This window comes from Phodopus roborovskii, unplaced genomic scaffold (assembly GCF_943737965.1).
Source record: "Phodopus roborovskii unplaced genomic scaffold, PHOROB, whole genome shotgun sequence".
NCBI lineage: Eukaryota > Metazoa > Chordata > Mammalia > Rodentia > Cricetidae > Phodopus > Phodopus roborovskii.
The window spans coordinates 2485826-2510786 of NW_026126597.1; the positions used below are offsets into that span (position 1 = coordinate 2485826).

At 41.9% G+C, this 24961-nt stretch overlaps 1 protein-coding gene across 2 annotated transcripts in view; it reads left to right on the forward strand.

The window, feature by feature from the left end:
* Window positions 1-24961, forward strand: part of LOC127236843 (voltage-dependent calcium channel subunit alpha-2/delta-3) — a 775613-nt gene that overhangs the window by 543637 nt on the left and 207015 nt on the right. For both annotated transcript variants that reach the window (XM_051204755.1, XM_051204756.1), the window contains exon 13: window positions 5876-6009. In XM_051204755.1, the coding sequence (XP_051060712.1) occupies window positions 5876-6009 (134 nt within the window). The remainder of the gene's footprint in view (window positions 1-5875; window positions 6010-24961) is intronic.

The following is a 24961-nucleotide window of genomic DNA, read 5'->3' on the forward strand; positions in this document are numbered from 1 at the left end:
ACAGCAGCAAAGACGGTGGGCAAGTTCAGATGTCCCATAAAGAGGCGATAGCCTCCCCTAATGTGCAGCATGCCAGCATCTGAAATGAGCACTAGCTGATTCCCCTTCACAATCCAGAGTTAATGGAGTGTTTCCCAGCTGTGCAAACAAAGGCTTTGCTCAGTGCTGAGGTTCTCAACCCATCAGTCATCACGTGCTCCAAAGGAAACGCCTTGTGTGTCTCTCCCACTTGTGTGTTTAGCTTATCCCTTTTTGAGGGGTTAGAGGTTGTTCTCTCCTTGTTTGAAATAGAACTGGTAGCCTAAGCCCTCCTTGGAGGTCCAGCCCCTGAACTTTTCCAAGAAAGAATTCTTAATCTCACTATCCCTTTTCAATTGTTATATAACCCCAAAGGTGCTTCATATTTCTGAAGCCATTAGAATGATTGTGGGCATGGGTAGGGGAAAAGACATAGTTAAACCATTTTGGTTTTTCAGTATAGGCAACGTAAAAAGAGCAGCTAGGCAGATAGCTACACATAGTCACTCCTGTAAGTGCCCAAGGATTTGTGTGCAATGCAGACAAAGATCACCATGTTACTATTATTGATAGCAATTAAGGACAACTGACTGCTTTCTGCATCAGGTAAGACACACTGCATTCATGTGACACTCTATAAACCCTCATAGAATCATTAGGAGGTGTATGTTATAATTATCTTCATTTAAAAAATGAGAGCCCCTAGACATGGGCTCTCTGGTTTTCAGCCTGCCATACTTATGAGGTTGGAGAATCTTTGGAAATATATAAGGGAGATAGACCCATGTTTCTGTCTCCAGGGGAGACAGAAAAATCTTTTCAGCTGAATTAGAGAGACATTACTGACCAAAAAAATTATTCTACTCACATCCATTTAATGACCCCAAAAGCTTAATACTTAAAGGAACATTTTAAGTCAGAGAATTTTATCATTGAAAACTATTCCCCACTCCTCCACTCCTAGCTCCCAACACACACACACACACACACACACACACACACACACACACACACACACACCATGGTTTGTGTGAAAAACTGCACCATTGGAGTCCTAACCTGCAGTCAGCCTTCCACTCCTTGTGTGTTATAGCACTCTCTAAGACCACATACATGTTTTGGACAAGAGGAAGCCATGACAAGCATCCAGATGAGGGTCTGGTGACCCTCCCTCTCCTTCAAGGAGGGAATACTAACAGACTTATCACCATTGCCATTGCTTTGGGTACAGCTATATTGTTCTTCTGCCATGGTCACAGCTTTTACCCAGGTCTTGTGTAGGTCACCACAGCAACTCTGCTTCATGATGGTGATGTGCCTGTCACACGTGGGGAAATGGTTCCATCACAGGAACATTCCACAGCAGGGTCTACTCACATCGGCAAACTCTAAGGGATCTGGCATCTGATGTTACTGTAAAGTGAAATACGTCATTCTTTGTCTGTGGCAAGGCAGATCCAAGCAAAAGATTTTGAAAACATGAAGCCAGGGTAAAATCACAGGAATACAAAGCATTGGTCTGCATATGGTTTATCACACTGAGAGTTGTAACCCTGAGTTCACGGAAGGAATGCCACAAGGGAACAAGCCAAATAAATTGATGTTATATAGAAAAATGAGCAGACCATTTGTAATAGGTGGCTAATTTCAGCATTAATTACTCAGCAATTACTGAATGATTGCTGATTCTGTTTTCTTACATGATATATGAAGTTCAAAAAGGCACATTAAAGACAAGAATAAACATTCAAGAGCTAGAATTCACTAGGAAGAAAAGAGAAGGGGGAAGTAAGGAAGGTAGCCAGCTTGGAGAATACAGAAGGGAACTAAGAGAGATGTACGTCTATGGTTTCAGCCACCAAAGATCTCAACCCTTAGCTACTTCCTACTATCCATCATTTGTTAACCATACCATACATTTGTTAGCTAAAACTTATAGAAAAACATTTAAAAGCAAGAAAAGACTCCTTCAGAAAGGTTTCAGGTTTTAACAGACTGGAACCAAATGTGTGTAAGCTTTGCAACATGCACATACACACACACACACACACACACACACACACACGTATATATGTATATGCATGTGTGTATGTATATATGTGTGTGTGTGTGTATATAATTTAAGCTTTTCTTACCTTTTGCAGACTTGTATCTCTGCTTATCATATGGAAATATAAGTTAGAACCCTGCTTTGGGATTGTATGATTGTACTAATTATTGCCAGGAAGCTTGTGTGTTTGCTCATTTTTGTTCCCAGAACCTTTCCCAGCTATAACACAATTGGCCCACTAGAAGCCCCCTGAGGGAAGAGTGATGAGAGTCCTTGGTCCTTTTCTATTTGGGCAAGAGACAGTGTTCTCTAGGTTGAGAATAAAGGCCTTGGAGTCCAATCAACCTGAATTCAAGTTGGCCTGGGCCAAGCTCTTGCACCTCCTTCTGTAAAGAGTGCCTGAGGTGGGCTGTCATGGGTTCCAAGGCAGAGAGGGACATGAGTCTCAGGAAGACTCAGGTGAAGGCTCCTGCAAGGCTCCCAATCTAGGAAAGTGGCTCCCAACCAGACAAGCCCTAGCTTGTCTAATGTCACTGCGGTAACACCCCCGTGACAGCAAACAAGCTGGAGTTCAGCACCAGACTGGTGTCAGTATTCTCAAGACACCAAAGCAAGATGCATAGAGAGAGAGTGAGTTCAATGAGCCCATCAGTTGAGGAGAGACTTCCCCCACCAACCAATCACAGATAAAATGGACCCACATTGAAAACTAGGTAAGAGTGTCCAGGGAGAAAAAGCAGAATGTGAAAAGGTTCTAGTCAGGCTAGGGGGAAGGATCAGGGCCAGCTCAGCATAGGAGAGCAGGGGAAAGATGAAATAAAAACCAGCAACAGTATGCAAGGTTTTCCAGGAAGGTGGGGACAGCGGAGAAAAGCTCTTGGATGGAGGGCCAGGTAAGGTATTTAGATTTTGTTCTAACTCTACATGGAAGCTGCATTAGCCAGACAGATGAAAGTACACTTTATACTTTCAGATGATCCTTAAGCCTAAGTGAGGAGAGGGGGCCATGGGGAGGCTGTGGTTGCACTTTTACTTACAAACCATGGAAACTTGGCATGAGGCACTTGTTCAAGAAGGAACATTTATCTTGAGTGTGTTTTAGAGACTGGACCAGAAAACATATTGGCAAGTTAGATATGGGGCCAGGGGTGGAGCAGGGAGTGATAGTGGGGGTCTAGATGTTTCTTTTGCTTCAGTTCTAACCAGTCTGGGTGCTATTCCTAAGGTGGGGAAGGATAAGGGGTTAGAGGCAAGGGCTTGAAGAGTTGTCTTTTTGGGTTTTATCTTGGATTCCCAAGTTCATCCACAAGAGCTATCAGGTAAAATGGCTGACTACTAGTCTGAGGCTCTGGAAAGTGAGCTGTTTGTAATATTTGTGTTTTGACTCTGATAAACGAGGCCCAGTGGTAGGCATTTCTCAGCTTAATCCTTTCCAAGCATATGATTGACACCCTTCCAACCTCATGCTCTAAGCTGATGAACTGTGCCATTCATCCTCTCTCACAGATCCATCTCCTCTTTTCTCTTGGCCCTGTTTTGGAAAACCTGTATCAGAGAGAGCTTCAAACGTCGGCTTTGAGGGCTAGATGTGAATGATAGAGGTGATCATGGAGCAGTTCTAAGACTGACTGCCTTCACAGAAACAGGTTCACAGTGAAAATGCTCATCCAAGCATCCGCATCCAGATCTAGAACCACAAAACCACCAAAATGATGATGCCCTCCTTAGTTTGTATGATGTGCAAGGTTTTCCACTCAGAACCCAAGGTCAAACTACTAGCAGAGATATTAATTTCTTCTTCTTCAAAAGTGACGTATAGTTTCATGGCATGGAGAGATGACTCCTGTTGAGTAGGACATGTTCCTTGTCCTTTAGCAGTCCCTTATAAAGCTTTTGTTGCTAGCCATGCCTCTCGCTGGACTACCTAGGAGACATATACCAAAGGGTCTCCCTATGATCAGGCCTCCAAGAGAACTCACAGTCCTGTTCTGGGATCTCATTCTCTAACAGGCATTCCCACTATTTCTCTGGGGCCCTGTTTACCTGATATAGTCATGGCCACAGGATGGGGCAGGTAGGAGTGATAATGCATGCTAATTAGCACTATGCAGAGCTGTCATCAGGAAACCAGAAGCCACATGGTCCCAACCTGTTTGTAACTGGCACACCAAATTCAAACCAGCTGGCCTTTGTTTGGAAATGTGCTTGTAGGGTCCAACCCATCTAGGAAAGTAGAAGGGCTGGTGTTTCCTTACCATGTGCTTGTTTCAGACACAAGGAGAGTCTCTGATTGCTATGCAAGTGCAGCAACAGATCTAATTTGAGAGACCTTTTAAGCCATCTCTGACTTATTTTATGAGTAGGAATTGATACTCAGTGATAAGAAGAAGCAGCATGAATCTATATCTATTCTGTGTCCAAAGCTTTAAATTCTTCCATAATCACTGCTTTAGGAGAAGATCTCAACTCTTTGCTATTCTTTCCTGGGCCTGTCACTTCGGGTCATTTCTGCTCTCTGTTAAAATCTTAAATTGGGGCTATTCTGAGTTACTATCACTTCTCAGAAGGGGCCTGATTCTCTGTAATCTAGATGCTTCCTTTGTATTCTTTGCTTTGCCAAACACACTCCTCAATCACCCCCCCCCACACACACATACACACTAATCTCCTCCCTTATCCTTCAATGTTTGGCTCCAGAGACCCTGGCTCATTGTAGCCAAACTTGATTGGCTACCCTTATTATGTCTTAGCTTAATGGTGATTGTGCTATTTTGTGGTTCTTTCCTCCTCTCTTCATGGTGCAATCCTAGCATTGTGCTAAGAAAGCTTTCCATACAGACTTGAACAAATGGCTTCCTCTGAGTGAGCCAGAGCTGTGCCCAGTGTTCTCTTCCCTTTTACACCTCCTAGCCCATAACAAAGCACACCAGACTCCAAATCGAAGTGCCCTGAACTCAAGATCAAACAGACAACTTCACCTGTAGAATGATTGCATGGTTAGAACATTTTGTGTTGCATAGAAACCAGGCCTGTTAGTCTGATAGTGACATTCAAGTAGGGCTTGAAATTCCAGCCTCAAGCATATGTGGGGTAAAACACTATATGAGTAATGGGCACAAACCAAGAGTCGCAGAAGAAACAAGTGAAACCAAGAGACCCACAGCCCATGCTCTTTTCTATAATTTCCACTCGATACTGGGTAAGCATGGGCAAAACCCAAGTCTTTAGTCCACATAATAATCCTCCTGAATATGTTATTAAGAATAAATGAGAGCCATCCCAGCTCAGCCTCCAGGAAGATGAAGCAAGAAAATTACTATAAGTTCAAATCCAGTCAGAGTGGCATGGCCATACCACTCTCAAAAAACCAAACCAAAACAAAGAAAAGGGGGTTAGCAAACTTTATGGCACCATTTTTAGTACATTAATCATTACTATTATTAATATTATGATGCTGGAATCTGTATTAATCTTTTGACTTATAGTTTTCTCCTTGGAAATACGTTTACTAATGTGGGAATGATAGGATTGCCTGAAGTAAGGGCTATGGTTTCCATGTCCATAAGAAAGCCTGGAGGGGGGGGGCATAGCCTTCAAGAGTCAGCAACAAGTGTTTCTGTGTGGGTTAATTTAAGTTTATTCCTTTTGTGACCATACTCTGTCAGTGAAGATACAGCTCACTTCAAGAGGGAGGGATGAGATCCAGCACTTCAGAATGATGAAGAAGGCAATTTGGACTCTGGCCAATGTGTGTTCCCTAATGCATGTTCTCTCGTGCATTTCTAAGCCCTGCCCTCCTTTTGGCAGGGTTTTTCACCCAGATCTCCACCTTGGCTGATGTGCAGGAAAATGTCATGGAATACCTTCATGTTCTCAGCCGACCCAAAGTCATTGACCAGGAGCATGACGTGGTGTGGACTGAAGCATACATCGACAGCACAGTGAGTCTATGGGTCCCTTCAGGGAGATGCTGGGTTGGCTCTTGTGCTCCAGTGCAAGGGTTTTCTTATGTTCATTCCAGAAACAAGCCATCATATCATTCTCCATCAGTAATGGGCTTTAGTAACACTGACCCAGATTGTAGGGACAGTTGATATTGTTCACCTCAATGAGCAAAGACATGCTAGAAAATGACCACAGGAATGACCTGCACCTCTGAAAGTATCAGATATTCTCCCTTTTGGTTTGTGACTTCCCCATGTCCCACATATGTTCACATCCCTACATGAGGAAGTGATAAGAAGCAGCACTTGGCCATGTGTGAGGCCCAGTCCTAATGATGGATTATTAGGTCTCGTTTGAAGATGCAACTGAAGCTCATTGTGATAATAAATGGGGGCCACCATCGAGGATGCAATTACATTTCCCTCCCATAGACAGGCAAAAATGTGATTACGTGGGTGGGATTCTACAAGCAAGGCTATGTGAACTCTGATCATGGGATCCTGAAAAGTTGGATTCCAGTGTGCGCTTAAAAGGAGGGGTTTGCCAGTCATGCAGTGATCACTCTATGGCTGTGTTTTTGTGTAATTTCAGGGTGATTTTTCATAGTGATAACCAGTCTGATGGGAGTGGTGTGTTTCGTTTATTGATTGTAAATGCTCTCAAAGGACTGTACTGCCATCAGTTTTGTTAGGATTCACATCACATTAATCATGGCAGCACAGACACAGCTGTGTTGTGTAGTGGTCTCCATGGCTGCCTGGGCATACTATCCTCTTTCCGGGAGCTCCTGATCTTGTTCATACATTATTTCTGGTGGTTGCAAGCATACATGGGACAATAACAACACATGAGAGTCAAACTGGTGGCAACCTGACACAGCAACGCCACAATAGCTCACTGTAGCCCAGCCTTCAAGGACACAGTGGGACCTTGAAGACACAGATAGAACTGTGTAACTCCTGATTCAGAAAGATGGTTAATCTCAGGAAGTCACCTAAAGATGAGAGGTGAAGGTTGGGAAGCACTTTCTGGTTGCTGGTGACAGTGTGATCTTTTGTCATTTTGGGAGTTGGATCCCAGCTTGGTTCTAAACTGTAGAAACAAAACAGCAAGGCTGCCATATTTAATCTGACACCATGTTTATAACAATGACAACTGGCAAGGGCCACAACAGTCATAGTGCCATCTCTTTGCACTTGTAGTTAACTGAGGCAGAAAAACCAAGAGCAAAGGAGAAGTGTGTGTCTAGCTGATGCTGAAGTTCAAACTACACTGTAGTTTGTCATGCAAGCTCTAGACATCCAGGTAGATTGGTTGTAGATTGTTTTAACTCCCCATATGATGCTTGAACTTGGACAGATTAATACAGCAGAGGCCAATAAAAGCCCGATGACATATGGGAACTTAGTGTGTGATCTCATTTTAGCAGAGCTAGGCCATAATTTTAAAAGACAAAGAGTGTTTTAAAATTTGAGGGACTGATAAGATAGCTTGGCAGGTAAAGTCTCTTGCCGCCAAACCTGATGACCTGAGTTAGATTCCTGGAACCTACTAATTATCATGGGTTATCCTTTGACCTCCACACTTAGTTCCATGACACGTAACCCCACCACCACCATCACTCACAAGCATAAGCAAATAAATAGTGTAATAAAGCATTTTGGGAAACTGAGGAGAGTCTTCCAAAATTTGTATAGAAAAAGAAATTAGCAGAAGACTTAGGCAAGTCTAAAAAATAGCAAAACGGCTTTTTATATGAAAAAAAAATACACTTTTACCCATAGTATGAAAAATGCAAAATAAACTGATGAGATGCCCTCTCACAACAGCAGAGTGATAGAAATTGGAAACTTATCCAGGTACCCTGCTGATGAGGGTACCAATAAGGGAGAGTGTCAATAGATCACTATGGAAATGGACAGTGGGGTGGTCTCTAGGGGGAGAAGGTGGTGCTCATTTGCCCTTTGCCCCAGCAGTCATACTTGGAGCCATGAAGATAACTCTCCATCAAGACAAAAGCATGCACAGATGTTTGCTCACTAGAACTGTGTAATTTCCAAATGTTGGAAATTGTTTAACTCCCCAAACATTAAAGATTGATTGTGTGAGCCATAGACTATTGCAATAGGAATGTGGGCAGTCTCTGTTTGTCAGCATAGAGTGTTTATGTAGTCATAGGATATGCTGCTAAGGAAAGTGAGCAAAATGCAAGAATGACTCTTGTAGGTGGCCTGTTGTGTAGGACAGGATGCTGTGTGAGAAGTTACACAAGTACAAACAGAAATGTGAAGTTAGGGAAATAAGAAGTCCATAGAATGGCCTACCTGTACGAAATGAGAAGATATTGGCTGGGGAGGCAATGGCACATCCCTTTTTGTTTAGTTTTGAATTCTGTTTTATTGTACCTTTGCATTGTGTATGTTGTCTATGTGTGTGCTTGTATGTGTGTGTGTGTGTCTGTGTAATTTTGTGTGTGTGTGTGTGTGTGTGTGTGTAGGTGAATACGCTATGGCACACATGCGAAGGTATGAGAACAACCTTTGGTTTCAAGGGCAGTCCTGACCTTTCACCTTGTTTGAGTCAGGATCATTTGTTCTGCCTACTCCAGGCTAGCAAGTCTGTATGATTCCAGGGATTCTCTTGTTTCTGCCCCATCCTGTTGTAGAAGTGCTTGAGTTACACATATGCATTACTGAGTCTAGTTTTATGTGATTTCTAGGAAACTGAACCCATCATGTCTTTGTGCTTGCATAATAAGCATTGTACCTATCAATCTGTATTCTTAGCCTAGTATTAACTTTAAACATAGTTACATTTAGTGAACATATGCTTGTGTGGGGGAGGACATGGGGTACATGTGTGGAGTCAGAGGTAATTTGCAGGAATTGGTTCTTTCCTTATACCATGTGGCTCCTAGGAATGGGTCATCAGACTTGGTAACATGTGGCTCCTAGGAATGGGTCATCAGACTTGGTAACAAGTACCTTTCCCTGATGAGCCATCTGGATAGCTCAAATTTAAAACAAAAAAATCAAATCAAAACAAAAACCTAACTTTTGTGTACATTTATTATTTTTACTTGTGTGTGTGTGTGTGTGTGTGTATGAAGTTTTGACTTTTGAAAGCATGTATTCTGTGAATTCAAGCATTAAAATTGTAACAATAAGAATGGAAGAAAAATGGGGTACAGAGAAGTTAAAAAGAAAAACAATTTTATTTTAAATGGCAAATTTACCCAGAAATTGGGGGAAAGAAATGTAACTAAACTTTTAATTAACTTTTGACATAGTAATATATATTATTAAATTTTGAATAAAATGCTTAATACTACCTTTAAACCTAAAGATACTACAAGTGAATTTAAACTTTCTTAGCAACCCTTGTAGTGATAAACAATTCTTAGTTTATATTGGGAGGATGCTGGAAGTGAACACAAAGAAATTCTTCGAGACAAGGCAGGTGCCTATGGGTTAGACTGGGTAAAAACCTTCAGAATGCAATTCCAGCTATGTTACCCGAGAAAGCCCAGTATCGATGCAGTGAATTTGCCCAGGAGTCAGATCCTCTCCCAGGAAAAGAAAGCAGGATTCCCTGGAAAAGTTACTCACTCCAGGACTGGGGTAGTTAAAGTTCCTTTCTCTTCTGAATAAAGAAAACAGGAAATATTTTATACTAGAAAATAAATATTTAAAGCAAAAACATGGCCATATTAAACACATGCAGTTTGCATTAAGGATCTCTCTTGTTCATCAAACTTGGGACAGGTTAAACTCAGAACAATGTATATAACAGTGATAGACTATGGCTTGCTGAGTAAAACAGCAATCCATGTATTCTTACTGATAATGAACAAACACTGAACAGACAGACTACATGGAGAGGGAAGTATAATCCGTAATACCATGCTGAGTGGTAAGTGAGGGGGTAATGGAGCTAGAGAGTGGCCATTCTGCAGCCCCGGAAGTTTAGGAACACCAAAGTCATTTAGAGCCAACATCATCAATGGATTGGAAATCTAGAGCAAATGTTTGATGATGAGATGGACATTTTTATTGTCTCAAAGTGCTTCTCCAGAGATTATTTTTAATTCATTGTGAGGAAAAATAATAGTACCAGAACAGAAGAATAATATGTCTTCTCACAAGTAGTGGGAGTATCCCAACAACATCTTGAGTAGGTCAGTAAAATTAGCATCACCAATGAGAGGCAAATGAACTCTATATTCCCAAGAAGGAGGATGTGGTCCTCATGTTGATTATTCTGGTTGGAAATATAACATGAAGCTCATTGAGGCCCCACTGCTACTAAAGTGTTTCCCCCATAGATAACCCTGGTCAGCAGAAGAAAGGAGGGGGGCCTACAGCTTACCTGGGAAAGCATTTGCATAAGGATTACCTCTGAAGTCTAATGCTCCATTTGGAATTAATACTCTGTGCCCCATGGCTCATTACTCAGTAAGCTCTATATGGCAAGATGAGAGAGCTGACACATCCGACCTTCTCACGAACCCTCTGGGGCACACAAAACCTGGAACCCAGGGTTCGGTTAGCCTGAAATGACAGCTCAGCAAGGTTTCCCGGCTTCCCTGGCATCTTCTGTTACATATTTGCAGATCCATTAGATAATTAAGCTCCTGGTGATGCTTCTCACCTTGGAGATGTTAGAGAGGCCTCTTGGGGCATTGCTTATGTGGCTGTTTACCAGCTCTGTGGGTGAGGGGGCAGTTGCTCTGACCCCATCAAGTGCTTTTGACCTAGAAACCTCAGTCTTTGCAAACAAGTCATCGAGGCCTAGATGTTATAGTTCAAGTACAAACACAAACACCCAAATTTAAAAAAAAATCATTTATACAGTGGGGCCAATATTGGATTTACATTCTGGATTCATCTGTGAAATCTGAGTTCTAAAATTGGAATCCCCTAAGTGTGCAGCTGGAGTTCAGCATACTTAGAGCTCCTAACTGCCAGTAGCGATTGACCCTTATTGACTCGAGAAACATGTCAGAGGTCAGTGATGCCCACCTCTGGGTGTGCCTGGGAGGCCAGTTCCAGTGCTGATTAGTAGTGTCTAATATACTGATGACTTTAAAATGCCTGACATTCTATCCTAACCCATCCATCCAGAACAATCCAGTGTCAGCACTGTCCTTATGTAACTCAGTTTGCAATAATGAGCACTTGCTACAGTGACAGGCAGGCAGTCAACCCCTTCTTGATGAGTGTTAACTCTGGTGGGGTTGTTGACATTAAACCCTTTAATGTATTTATAGTTACATAAAATCCATCTTAGGTCTTGAGCTAAGGATGCTGAATGCAGAGTTATAATGGTAGCCCTCTCTCTCTCTCTCTCTCTCTCTCTCACACACACACACACACACATACACACACACACACACACACACACACACAGTCCACATTAGCTCTGCCTCCTACCCAGTTGCCCCTATAAGATGGAAATGAAGCCTGCCCTCCAGGGTTAGCTCTGAGGACTAAATAGCTTTGCAGGATGGGACAGCTATCTTTCCCCTCCACTGTCCTGATTTCCCTCACTTCCCGACTTCTCTTCATCTGCCCTCTTTTCTTACACAGCTCAACATCATCCACATAGCTGTTAGTTCTCCATGACCAGGTAACAAACAGCCATGCATTTAACTGCTGTAAACAGTATAGAACATGGGCTTGAATTTCCTAAGGGTGACCATTTACTCTGGAGCACGCAGGCCACTGGTAGCTGGGCTTTAGAGCGCATCTATAGCTCAGAGTTCTTTTCCAAAATGAGTTGGGTGGTCAAGTTCTTGATGGAATTCCATTTGCTGTTGTAGGACTGAGTTGCCTCCTGCAGACATTGTTCAGAGCTTACCTGCAATTCCTTATCACATTGTTGCTATGCCACACAAACTTACTTATTTCTAGACCACCACAATGTATCATTCTGCGCTCAACCCTCCCCTTAATGACTTCTCTCATTAGGTTAGGTTCAGCAGGCCAGACTCCCTTTCATTAATTCAAAGTCAATTTTTTGGCTATTTGATTGTGTGAGTGGCATCCTTTCCTGCTCATTCTCAAGGGCAAGGAATTTTACAGGGATGTCCTTGTTAGGGGCAGAAGTCTTGGGAACTGGTTTAGAATGTCATCTACCACAGCAGCTCCTCGGTCTCTGTACTCTGGTTTGAGAAGGAATGATAATGCCAGGAGGAAATTGAGCCATGCCTTATTCTACCAACTCTTGGACCAGGGAAGCTGTGTCCGTCCTTCTGTAAAGTTTGAGTTCTCCATGAACTTCTAGCAGCCTGGTTGTTTTCATTATTCTGTGGTGTGAAAAGTCTTTTTTCACTCATTTGGAAGCAGAAAACCCATGACCCTTGTGATTTTTATCACTTCCTGTTATGTGTACTCTTTCCCTCCAGCTGGCTGGGTCCTGCCACTGCTCCTGCCCCCAAATAACACAAGAAAACACTATATTAATTATAAAGCTGTTGACCAATGCTAGGATAGCTCTGTCTTAATTATTAACCCATATTTATCAATCTATCTATTGCCATAAATCTGTGGCTTACCCAGATGTCCAGCATGGTGTTACTTCTCCCATGTCCTGTATCTTGAGTGCTCTCTGCCTACACTTCCCAGAATCCTCCTTGTCTCCTAGTCCCATCCTGCCTCATTGGACACACTGCTTCCATCAATTTCCACCAAGTCCCCAGGAAGTTGACATTTGTCAATTGTCTAATAAATCTGAACACTTGAGCTCTTTCTCCTCAGTTACCTGGTTTAGCTAGAAGGTGACAGGAATTCCTGTTTGATTGACTCATTAGGCATTGTTACCAAACACCCAGCATTAACAGATATAGTTATATAATCTCCAATAGTTGACAGAAGGGTTCACAGTAACCTGTGAGTGTAGCCCTGCTTTTATACTCATTACACACTGACTCATGATGTTCTAAGTCTGGGCAAGTTTGATAAAGTGCTGAACCATAAACAAAGCCTGGATTTGGATTCTTGTACTTGGGGCCATAAGTTGCATTTACCCAGCCTGGCTCTAGTATCAAAACGACAAAGCTCTTTTCATGATTCATACTCTTGGCTTCTTGCTATCAGTCTGATTAAATATTCTGTGTCTGCTCTAGCTGCTCTATTCAATTTTCTTTCCTGGTAACGACCAAATAAATGAATGAATGTTAACAACATTAATTATGTTTAATTTAATAAGATCTCATGTATTAATTGGCAAAACAGCAAACACCAGAATTCTGGAATTCACAGGCTTCTCATCTGAACACGAGTCATGCACAGCCATTATCTTGGAGGTGCAGAGTGAAAAATCATTACAAGTGGAATTTGTTCCATTTTGTAAGCAAATCACTTGCACTTTGCAGTTGGGTCTTAATCAGCTGGGGATAGCTACCCAGCTTGCCATATAGGGCAGAGGCAGCATCAAGCCTAAGAAGCATCCACACTCTGATAAACCCCTCCAGGGGAGTTTGCACAGATCTTGGTGATACACAGAAGGGAAGCAAAGAAATCTTTCAAAAACAGTGGGAATGTGACCATTTAAAATAATGAGAATTCATTACCCAGCCCTCCTGTCCCTCCCTTTTGCTGGCAATGCAATTCAGTAGGCAATCTGCAGGAACTTCAAACCTATTAACTTCCATTGGCAAATTGGACCTGTATCCTTCCTCCTTACCCCCCACTAAGTCCAACTTGGAGAAAATGCTTTTGGGTTTGATAAATTGCACATTTGTTTCAGTTTCCCATCTAAGAATGGCACCTCGGCCATTGAGGAGTTATTTGGGTGATTGCTTTAAGCTACAACTTCTTATTGCCTACAATCAATTACTCAAGGGTATTAAAGCCATTGTAAGGAAGTTGTTGGAGGTTGGAAATGGAATTTACAGTATTTTCCCAAGACAACCCTGCATATCAAAGAATTCACAATCATCAGGACAGAGAAACACGTAAGGAGAAACACAAACCATCCTGCAGAGGCTGCCATCTGCATTACTTGGCATGGAGGAAGCTGATTATGTTGGGACCTCTATTTCATAGCAGATGGGTTCATTAATTTTAACAGCCTCCAGAGCCTTTGGAAACCGTGTTAAAAACATGTGGAGCATGCTGTGACACTTCACTTCTGGCCTCACAATCATTATAACTCTGGCACACACCATAAATATTCCAGTACTTTATTTCCATCACAACAGATTACTATTATAATTATTATTTTTTTTTTTGCAGTAGATGCTGATGTGTGTTCCTGATTTAGGGAACCATTTATAGACACCCAAACATTTTCTTCTTCTACTTGGTAGTAGATTTATCTTTTAAGTCCTTTCTATTGTTATTGTTGTTTGAATCTTATTTATCTTTCAGAGCCTGATTTGTTTTTTCTTTGAAGTTATTATAAGACTATTAGTCAATAATACAAATTTAACTTCAGAAAAGATGTAAATTCCATATGGATGATGGTCAATACTAGAGAAGCTTAGGGCTGAAAATGAAAGAGCCATTTGGATTTCAGGTCTTTATTGCTGTTTACCAGTATTTGGTTCTATGCTATATACCTGTTGATAGTGACAGGTCAGCTTCTGTCCTCCACCATGCAGAAATGGATGAGACCATTAAGCTCTGGTTAACCTGTCTCTTAGTTAGGGTTTCTATTCCTGTAAAGAGATACTATGACCACAGCAACTCTTATAAAGTAAAACATTTAATTGGGGTGACTTGCTTACAGTTCAGAGGTTCAGTCCATTAACATGATGGTGGGACATGACAGCATGCAGGCAGACATGGTGCTTGAGAACTAGCTGAGAGTCCTGTATCTTACAAGCAACAGGAAATTATCTGTATCACACTGTGTGAAGCCTGAGCAAAAGAGACCTCAAAGCCTGCCTACACAGCAACACACTTCTTCCAACAAGACCACACCTACTTCACCAAAGCCACAATTCATAATAGTGCCACTTCCTGTGTGATTGTTGGGGCCAATTACATTCAAACTACCACATTCCACTCCCTAACCCCCATAAGCTTATAACAATATCGTAATGCAAATTGCATGTAGTCTATTTTCAAAAATCCCCATAGGATGGGGATGTTCTTCTGTATACATGTTTCTCCTATCGGTTGATGAATAAAACACGGCTTGGCCAATAACAAGACAGGAAGTACAGGAAGAGCTACTAAACAAGGAGAATTCTGGTGAGAGGATGCAGAGAGAAGCTTAAGAGGGACGCCATGAAGCTTTTGGGAAGATAGGACACTGGGCATTCTCCCGTAAGATAAGGCCATGTAGAAATACATATATTAGTAGTTATGGGTTAATAATTAAGAGAGAGCTAGCCATTAAGAAGCCTGAGCCATTGGCCAAACAGTTTATATTTAATATAAGTCTCTGTGTGATTATTTGGGGTTAATGGTTGTGGGGCCAGGTGTAAAAGAACCTCCAACTACACCCATAGTCTATTAAAGTCTCAACAATGTTTAAAAGTCCAAAGTTCAAAGTCTCTTGAGACTTTGATTCATGAAATCTCTTAACTGTAATCCCCTATAAAATGAAAATCAAAAAGCAGATCACATACTTCCAATATATAATGGCAAGGATATACATTGTTGTTCCTAACTGTAGGGAAATAATCATAGTAAGGAAATACTTGATGGAAAGAAAACAGAAAACCAGCTGGGCAAACTCCAGACTCTGCATCTCCATTCCCGATATCAAAACACTTTTCAGATCTCCAGCTCCCTTCATCTTTGCTAACTACAACATACTTTCCCCCTGGGCTGTTTCTGCTGCCTGTTAGCAGCCCTCTCTATCAGGTATCCCAAGGCTCAGGCATCTCCAACATCTTGGGGTCTCCAAGGCAATCAAGGCTTTAACTTCAATAACTTTACCTAGTGGCCTCTCTAGGCCTCCATTTGGGGAAATCCTTGACACATGCCTGGCCTCAATGTCTTTGCTTAAACATGGAAGCAAATTCAATAACCTGTTTGTTTCTTCTGTCCTTAACTCTAAAGCCAGACCCACACGGCCAAAGCTTCTAAGTTCTGCTGCTTGTTGGGGCTGGAACATGGCCCTCTCACTTAATTACATCTATATAAGCTTTCTATTTTACATGGTTTTCTTCACTACCTAAGCTTGGCTGTCCTGAAATTGAATTTGTAGACCAGGGTGGCCTCAAACTCAGAGATCTGCCAGCCTCTGCATCCCCAGTGCTGGGATTAAAGGCATGCACCACCACACCTGGCTCTAAGATTTCTTTAATTCCTTTTCACAGGTTGGAAATTTAGTTGTATGGGATCTTGCCCTGAGGTCACTACACCTTTTATTCCTTTTCTTAATCTGTTTATCTCCTTGAATTTAGCTCCATTCCATTTTCTGGTTCTCCTTGTCCCCTCAAATATTTTTCTTGCTGCTCCTTTTCATTATACTTCTTCATTAGGATTAACACAATGGAGTCTTACCAGGCTGTTTTGATATTTCCTCTGCCAAGTGAATTAATCCAAAATGCTTCACTTTAGCCTTAGACAAACTTTGCAGACAAGGGCAAAAACCAGCAGCATTCTTCACCAAAATATCACAAGAGTAGTCTTTAGGTCACATGCTGAAATTCTTTTCCTCTGAAACCTCTTGAGCCAGCATCCACCAGTTTGAATCATTATCAACACCCTTGTCTTCCATGCTCCTACTAGTATGACCCATAAGCAGTGTTTAAAGCATCCCATTGCTTTCCTAACCCAAAGTACCAAAGCCCAAATTCCTCTAAAGGAAAACATTGTCAGGCCTTTCACAGCAATATCCCAGTCCCTGCTACCAACTTCTATTCTAGGGGTTCTATGGCTATGAAAAAGCACCATGACCATGGAAACTCTTATAAGGTAAAACTGTGATTGTTTGCTTACAGTTCAGAGGTTAAGTCCATTATTACCATGATGTGACATGGTGATGGGTAGGCAGACATAGTTTTGGAGAAGTGGCTGAGAGTCCTACATCTCACAGGCAACAGGAAATGGTCTATATCACAGGAAGAGAAGCTTGAGCAAAAGAGACTTCAAAGCCCTCCCCCCACAGTGACCAACTTACTCCAACAAGACCACACCTAATTCAACAAGACCACACCTATGAAATTATGGGGTCCACTCACATTCAAACTACCACACCCAGCAACATGGAATTGTTCAGTACTTTGATGACATGTCTATTTCTCAAAGTAGCATTGAAAACGTTAGTTCTTACAGCAATAGTGTCTTTGCAGTTTCCCACTGAAGTATAGCTAGATTCAGGGTAAGTCTTGTTGTTATTTTGATTTGGTTCTTTTTTCTTTTTTTGCTTTTGCTTTAATTCCTGTACTGACTCTTGATTCTGACAGTGATTGCTTCTACTAGCCACTGACTTGCATTATTCCCATAGCCCTTTCTCTTCTAGCATCTATGTTAACCTAACCTGTTATACACAGGCCTATTTGATTCATACCTTCACACTAGGATGAGATGCCAATACTAACAGCCTGAATCTTGCAGAATAGGAAGAAATCAGTCTCAAAAGAAATTTGGTATAGGAAGTAGGTCTGAGAAGTTTTAGAGTCAGACAGAGAAATTTGTCTCTAGAAGTCCAAAACAATCCATGCCAAAATCATTATATCAGTGTGCTGCTGATCATGGTACCACATTTATAGCTATGGAAGCTATAACCTACTTGGATGTTTCTGTGAACTATATTTATAGAACACGTGAGTGCAGAGCTACTGTAATTGATCTTGGGGTATTGGAAACATGGAGACCCCACTTCTGAGTTGTCTCCAGAATGGCAAGAAAGGCTCTGAAATAATATTTTGCCCTGTCTTGATGGGGGATGCCCTTCTGTATATATGTTTCTCCTATCGGTTGGTGAATAAAACACTGATTGGCTAGGCAGGAATTGTAGGCAGGGCTATGAGAGGAAGGAGGAGAGAGAGAGAGAAGCAGCCAGAGAAGAAACCATATAGGAGAGGAAGGAGTAACAGGCCTGGATTGTTCTCCAGTAAGAAAAGACCACATGGAATTACTTAGATTAATAGAAATGGATTAATAATTAAGTCAGAGCTAGCCAGAGAAGCCCTAGCCACTGGCCAACAGTTTCATAATTAATATAGCATCAGTGTGCTTATGTGGGGCAAAGTGGTGGCGGGACGAGGTGGGACAGAAACCTCCAGTTACACTGTCTGACACTGAAGAGCCCAAGTGGTGTTTTAAGTGATTGGGTGTTCCCCTCTGGTACTAGCAGCATAATTCTCTACTTTGGGCTATCATTTTTAAAGGACTTGTTTATTTATTTATTTATTTTCATATTTATGAGTGTTGAACTACCACTTGTGTTTACCTGGTATCCATGGTGGTCAGAAGAGGGGATCATATCCTTTGGAACTGGGCTCGAAGACCATTGCAACCTGGGAATTGAAGCAGGTCTCCTGTAAGAGCAACCAGTACTCTTAACCACTGAGCCATCTCCATAGCTCCTGAATATATAATGTGCCCTTATACTTGCAATGAGGTATTAGATGGGTTCCATTAGGAAATATGACAATGGAAATTATATCTGTTTCTGTTAGAAAGTCAAATAGGTAAAGTTATGCAAAATTTTTCTTGATTACTAGAGACAGCTGAAAGCCAACTCTGTGTTTGTATCATCTCTCAGAAGCATTGGCTATAGGTCCCAGGACCCATAGAATGTGGGACTTATTATTATTAGGATCAGACCCACTAAGAACAGGAAACTATCGAGACCAACAGTCTCTCTATTGGCTCTGTCACAGTTCCGCCCCCGTGTCTTCTTTCTCCCTCAAACTTTTGCTGTGTTTCTCTCTCCAGACCAGTTCTCCTCTTCCCATCAGTTTGGTGAAACCTTGTCTCCAAGCCCTGGCTTTCTATGTTTTCCTGGTTCAAACACATAGACACGTATTTGGTGTTTACGTAGCTAGGTTTACATTTCTGAGCCCATGGTGTGTGGAGCTCAGGAACAGATCAGCCAGAGCTGTGGATAAAGATTCTTTCACAGAGAGATGTGATTGGGAGCAAATGCCTGGGATCTGAATGCCCTGGCATGTCTAAACCCAAGTTCTTCCATTAAACTCCAGCAAGTCACAGCCCAGCTAGGCTCTGTGTGATTCTAACCCACATGAGCATGTCTGCTCTCCTGTCCTCTCTCACCTCCTTTTATCCCTACTGTCACAAGTGTTGTGTGCCAGCACACACTTGTGTCTTCCCATAATGTCAGAATTTACTGAATAACAATAAGGTCACAATGTCTAGCAAGTTTGATGACAGCAGTTTGTCATAGAATCTGTGTACCTTGTGGCTTGGCTGAGGTGGAGCATGTCCTTTTCTTCCAAGATTATTTACTAACATGAATACTCATTCCACACAGGACACAGTAACAAGCCCTCCCTCCCTCTCTCACTCCCTGCCTTCTCCTTCTCTCTCTCCCTCTCTCTCCCTCTCTCTCCTTCTCTCTCTCTCTCTCTCTCTCTCTCTCTGTGTGTGTGTGTGTGTGTGTGTGTGTGTATGTGTGTGTGTGTGAATAAATGCAAGTTGATGTGGCTGTAGCAGAGTTCCAAGGATTCAGAAGTGAACCGGGAAGTCTGTACAGAAGAGTGCACTGGTGACAGGATTGAGAGCAAGACAGCAGAATCCAAAGTGAAAGGGCTGACCCAGGCCAGGTGCAGAAAGTGTGTTGGAGGTAGGAAAGTTAGGTCATTATCGCGGTAAATAAGGATCAGGATAAACAAATAGGCCGAATAGATGTTTATTCAGGGAGAAATAACTTACAACCTAGACAGATGAACACCAGGAAATTCAACCCGATCCTCTCCTGTCCGAGTCACACCAGAAAGAGAGCGCCTTTCCTGGCTCCCCACAGACCTCCTTCCACAGGTCACTCCGCCCATGGCTCCACCCCCAATGGGCGTGGTCAGTGCCACAGAACTATTTCCCTACAATTCCCCTTTTAGTCTAAAGAAAAGATTTAGGCTTAATACAAAACTATATACAAAACAGTGAATAACAAGTGTGCTCTAAGAAAAGGAAAATCGTGAACAAAATGACCTACATATCTAGTCCTAGGGTGAGGGCATAATGGAGTTTACAATAGAGTTGTCCTAAGCTGGAAAACATAAGTCTAGTACCTAATATATCTAACTAGGAAGAGAGAATAATAGTTGTGATAGTTTAATCTTCAACCTCATCAAGACCTGAGAAGGAAATTAACGATACTAGAGTAGACAGAAAATGCGGATGGACAACTTCCAAAAGGTGCAGCAAGGACAGAAACAGCAAGCCACCTGAACAGTCATCTTATGTCTCACAGCCACATTGGTACACCCAGATTTGGCTAAGGCCAAGAGAACTTGACTGACCACAACAACAGCAGGGAGGTAGAATGGCTGTCTTACCAGTGTCAGGTGTCCATCACTTTATGGGGGAGTTATTCCCATTTGTCCATCTAGTGTGTTAGTAAGTTATTGTGTCTGGTTTTCTTCATGTGATTTTAAGAATCCCCCATATCCCCACATTTTGGTCTTTCTGACAAGTTTATACTGTGACCCCTTTCTCTTTCTGGGCAAAATTTGTCATTGGTCTGCCCTGGATGAGTGGCACCTCACAGATAATGCAGTTTCTTGATCCATTCGAGGGCTAGACTTCTCCTTCTTCCCCAAAATGAACTAAAAACCTGCTTGTAAAACTGTTTCCCAAGGCAATGTACAGCCTGGAAAACCACTCTTTTATACACTATAAAATAACTTAGACTAGTGATGGAAGATGTCATTCTGTATATTTTTCTCATACTGATTAATGAATAAAGCACTGTTGGCCAATAGGAAAGCTAGACAGGCGGGACTAGGAGACGAGGAGGAAAGAGGAAGGAGTAAGGAGTCAAGATGGAGAGTCTGGAGAAAGCAGAACTGCCAGCCGCCTCTCCCTGGTAAGACCACGTGGAAATACATAGAAATGGGTTAATACTTAAGACAGAGCTAGCCGATAAAAAACTAGTACCTGGCCAACAGAATTATATCAAATACAGAGTCTCAGGGTGTTATTTGGGGCTGGTGCAGCGGCGGGACCAGACCAGGCAGCGGGCAGAAAACCCCTACTCTTTACAGACTAGGACATAGCTTGATCTAATATCACTCTCTCCAACAAGTGTCACCCCGATCCCTTCCCTGCTTCCAGATGTCATGGTCATTTCCTTTCCCCCCAAACCATCTCTGGTGTGTGTGTGTTGAAGGAGCCACCCACTCTTGCACCATCTGAGGACTCAGGGAAATCTGTTCTGCTAGTCTCCCATCATGGCTCAGAAATTTGGGTGAGTTATCTACTCAGAACATATTCTCATGCTTTGACATGGTTTAGACTTAAATGAACACATTCCTCTTATTACCAGCATGAAGAACAATTAAAATAATCCCAGAGAACCAGCCTGTGGTTTGATATCGTCTGCCAGCTTCGTGTCTGTTGTGGTCTCTAGGATTTTCTCCATGTGAATAATTTAATTCTCTTATGCTCAGCCTGGAAGAATAGATGTGGCAGTGATAAGTGTAACTCCTGTGAGACTGTGGCTCAGAGATACCACAGATGAGAATGTCACCTCTCCTGGGCTCATAACCAACTTCTATTTACAATCAGTAAAAAACCCTGCTTTGTGTTTTCTTGCCTTCATGGTCCTTCAGATCCAGCATGAGAACAATATGGCAGTTGGATGTGCCTGCTAACCTGAATCTATTCTGTTGGTAATATGTACTCCTGTCGGCTGTCCAAGCCAAACACCATGTCCAATGCCAGCTACTTGTAGAAAATTCTTTCATTTTTGGAGCAAAGAAAAGATGAGCAGAGGCCGTAGTTAATTCAGGCAAACAGGAACATGTTTTCAAATCAATTTCTATTATTTGTCATCAAAGCTCCTGGAATGTAACCATCTTTTTAGGGAATTAGGGACAGCTACTAAAGATACTTGTCATTGATTACTGTTCTGAAGTGATCAGACACAAGGTGGCCCAAGATGAAGCCAGCAGGGAGAATTCACCACACAGTTTGGTTCTCTCCCAGGTGGCCAGTTGTTAAGCAGCACTTGCCTTGTATCTTCCTTTGGGAAAGGCAGGTCCCTATATACCTAGATTTCCCGGAGTATCCCAAGTAAGGTACTCATGGACAACACTGCCCTTGCATCTTATAGGGTAGGATCATCAAGAAACCCAATAAGAAGATCATTTCTGTCTATCTATGAAAAGAATTTTGTTTGGAAAGATGTCACTAAGCTGCACCTGAGCTGTTTTTTAATTTCAAGTAATAAAATAGAGAATTTAAAGTACAGAAGGATAATTATGGCTCAGATTTTTAGGGGAGTCCAAAGCCTATGTTTCAGGTGCCTATAGTAGCTCACTCTAGCCTGAGCTTTAGCACAACCTTTCTCCGTTGGTCCCTACTTTTCATTCATATCTAGCTCGCAGCATAGGGATCTCAGAAGCCATCCCTGATGGCTATCTGACCTAGACCACTGCATGCTGTTCTTTCTTACGGAAGCAGCCTTCCTCTCACCTTACGTGGAACCTATGTTCATGTTCTGTGTTTTCAGTTTTCTGTTCCTCTGCTCCTGTGGCCTCCTCTCCCAGACCCTAGTCTACAGTGCAATGTTCATCACTTCTTTCCATGCATCTGCAAACTTTCAAGAATGCCTACTGTCCCAGAATGTCTACATGTATTTAGGCTTCTTGAGGGAAAAGATGGTGTCTAGCTTTTTGCAATGTGCTCAGTGAAGAGCCAGGATCCATAGGTATATGTATCCCCCAGGGGTGTGAATCTCATGGACTGGAGCTTTTCAAGTTGAAATACATCTGGAAATATCCTATTAGTAAGGATAGCATAATTTCCAACACCTCTATAAAAAAAAAGTTCTTAAGTAATAAAAACCTGGAGTCAGAGACAAGGAGCAAGCCATGGCACATCTTGCCTCCTCGGTATCTCAGCAGACAAGAGAGCCAGTTCTGTTTCTTTCTATTTATATCCTGTTTCTGCCCAACTTCTTCACTTCCTGTCTGTCTGTACAGACCTCCAGAACTCTATGGTTAGCTAGTGGCAAGCTCCATTCTCTGATCTTCAGCCAAGCATTAGTTATACAAGCAAGATATTACCACACACTGCCTTGAGCATGTCACTCATTGCTCAAGGCCATCTTTGTAATACATGTGGTCAGTAGTTCATCTTCCTATACTCACACATGATTATGTGTCCAATACCCAATTCAGCAAGAAGTCACCAAGAACCAGAACATGGGCATCGTGAGTGACTAAGGTAGTTTTCTATCAGACTTGGCATTGTTGCATGAAAAACTAATCATATATCTGTCCACTGTTAAAGGGAAATTTTTAAAAAGTAGTTGCATATTTTGTTTCTAGTCATGTAATGGGCACCTAGGAAGACCTTGAAAATAATTCCTTGCATTGATTTTGTACTTCGTGGCCTTCTGTCTGCTGCTTTATCTAATGTATTGAGGTATCTTACTCTGGTGAGCTGAAGTTCACTATTGATGTCAGCTTTCATGCAAAGAATATCAGCTTTCCTGGTCTGTTGCTTTGTGTCCTAGAATGCTTTCTCACCCCTGAGCTTTGGACATGCTTTTTTCTTAGCTGGGAAGCCACCTTGCTCAGATCCCCTCCTGGGGAGAAGCAGTTATGAAAGTTCTGTGCTTCTAATGAAATCTTACTCCATCTGTCTTTGAGTTTCCATCTTAGGGCTTTGATGATTGATTATAATTGTGTGCTTCGATTTTCCCATTCTTTAAAAAAAAAAATCTTTCTTGTTTTCATCACCCAACACCATGATGACTATGGACAAAGTTGCTTTGGCTGTAGAACTCAAGCCTGGCACATGGTTGATACGTTGTATTTAAGACCAGGATTAGTCATTGTCAGCTGTTTCTCTGTTCAGTACTCATTGCAGTTGTGTCAGGAACTTTTCCTCACTGTGTGTAATTTTATAATGAGCCCACAGAAGTAAGAGAAGTACTACAGAATATCAGCTACGATGTGGGTAGTGGTACTGAGAATACTGTTCAAAATTTGTTCTGTTTGACTTTCTTGTTAAAAAACTTGCCTTCTGGTAAATTCTCTCTGAAGAAACTGGTTAGTATGAATGACATCTTTAGCTGCTGAGGAGCAGTCCCTAATTTCATGAGGAAGGACTGGGAAAATCAGGGATGACCCAGATGTACAGAGTAGAGTTGATTGCTTAAGTCACATTGTTTATGCTAGAGCCCTCGAGTCTGATGGAAAAGTTCCTAACAGTGGTTTTCTTGCTATAGATATGGTTTATAGATGAAGTGCGGAATGTGACTTTTTTTTTCTTAGTAGAGCATCATCCTGATTTAGGTGGACTCCAAAGAAACTTGATATTAGGGGAAGCCGGGAAAAATATTTAGGCCCATAAAACCTCTTTAGCATTAGCACTCATTTTGCCATCAAAACATAAATGCTATCTGCTTTTAATTACTGGCTTCATCCAGGCCAAGTTAATTACTGTGGGCTAGGCTGAACAGAAAAGTTCCCAGAAAGCCCACTATCATGATTGAAGGGTAGAGCATTTCCTGCAGGAGATACTGAGGAAATCCTTAATGAATTAGCATCTTGACTTTTGCAACAGAATACTCAGGGCCTGGATGGGTGAAATCATAAGCTTTTGGCAGCTGGCTGCCTTCACAGCACTTGGCAATCTGCTTCTTATTATTTTGCTGTTATGCAAACGCATAGAATTCTCAAGTTAAGAAATATTGATCACTGCATGACAATGGACACAAAACAAAAATGTATCATCTTCAAAAACTCTTTTTAAAATGAAAGGATTGCTTATTTTGTTTTGAAAATGTGTGGGTCATTTTTCTACTTAGAAAGTGCTGTGGTTTTGTTAAACATACATTATTTAGAGG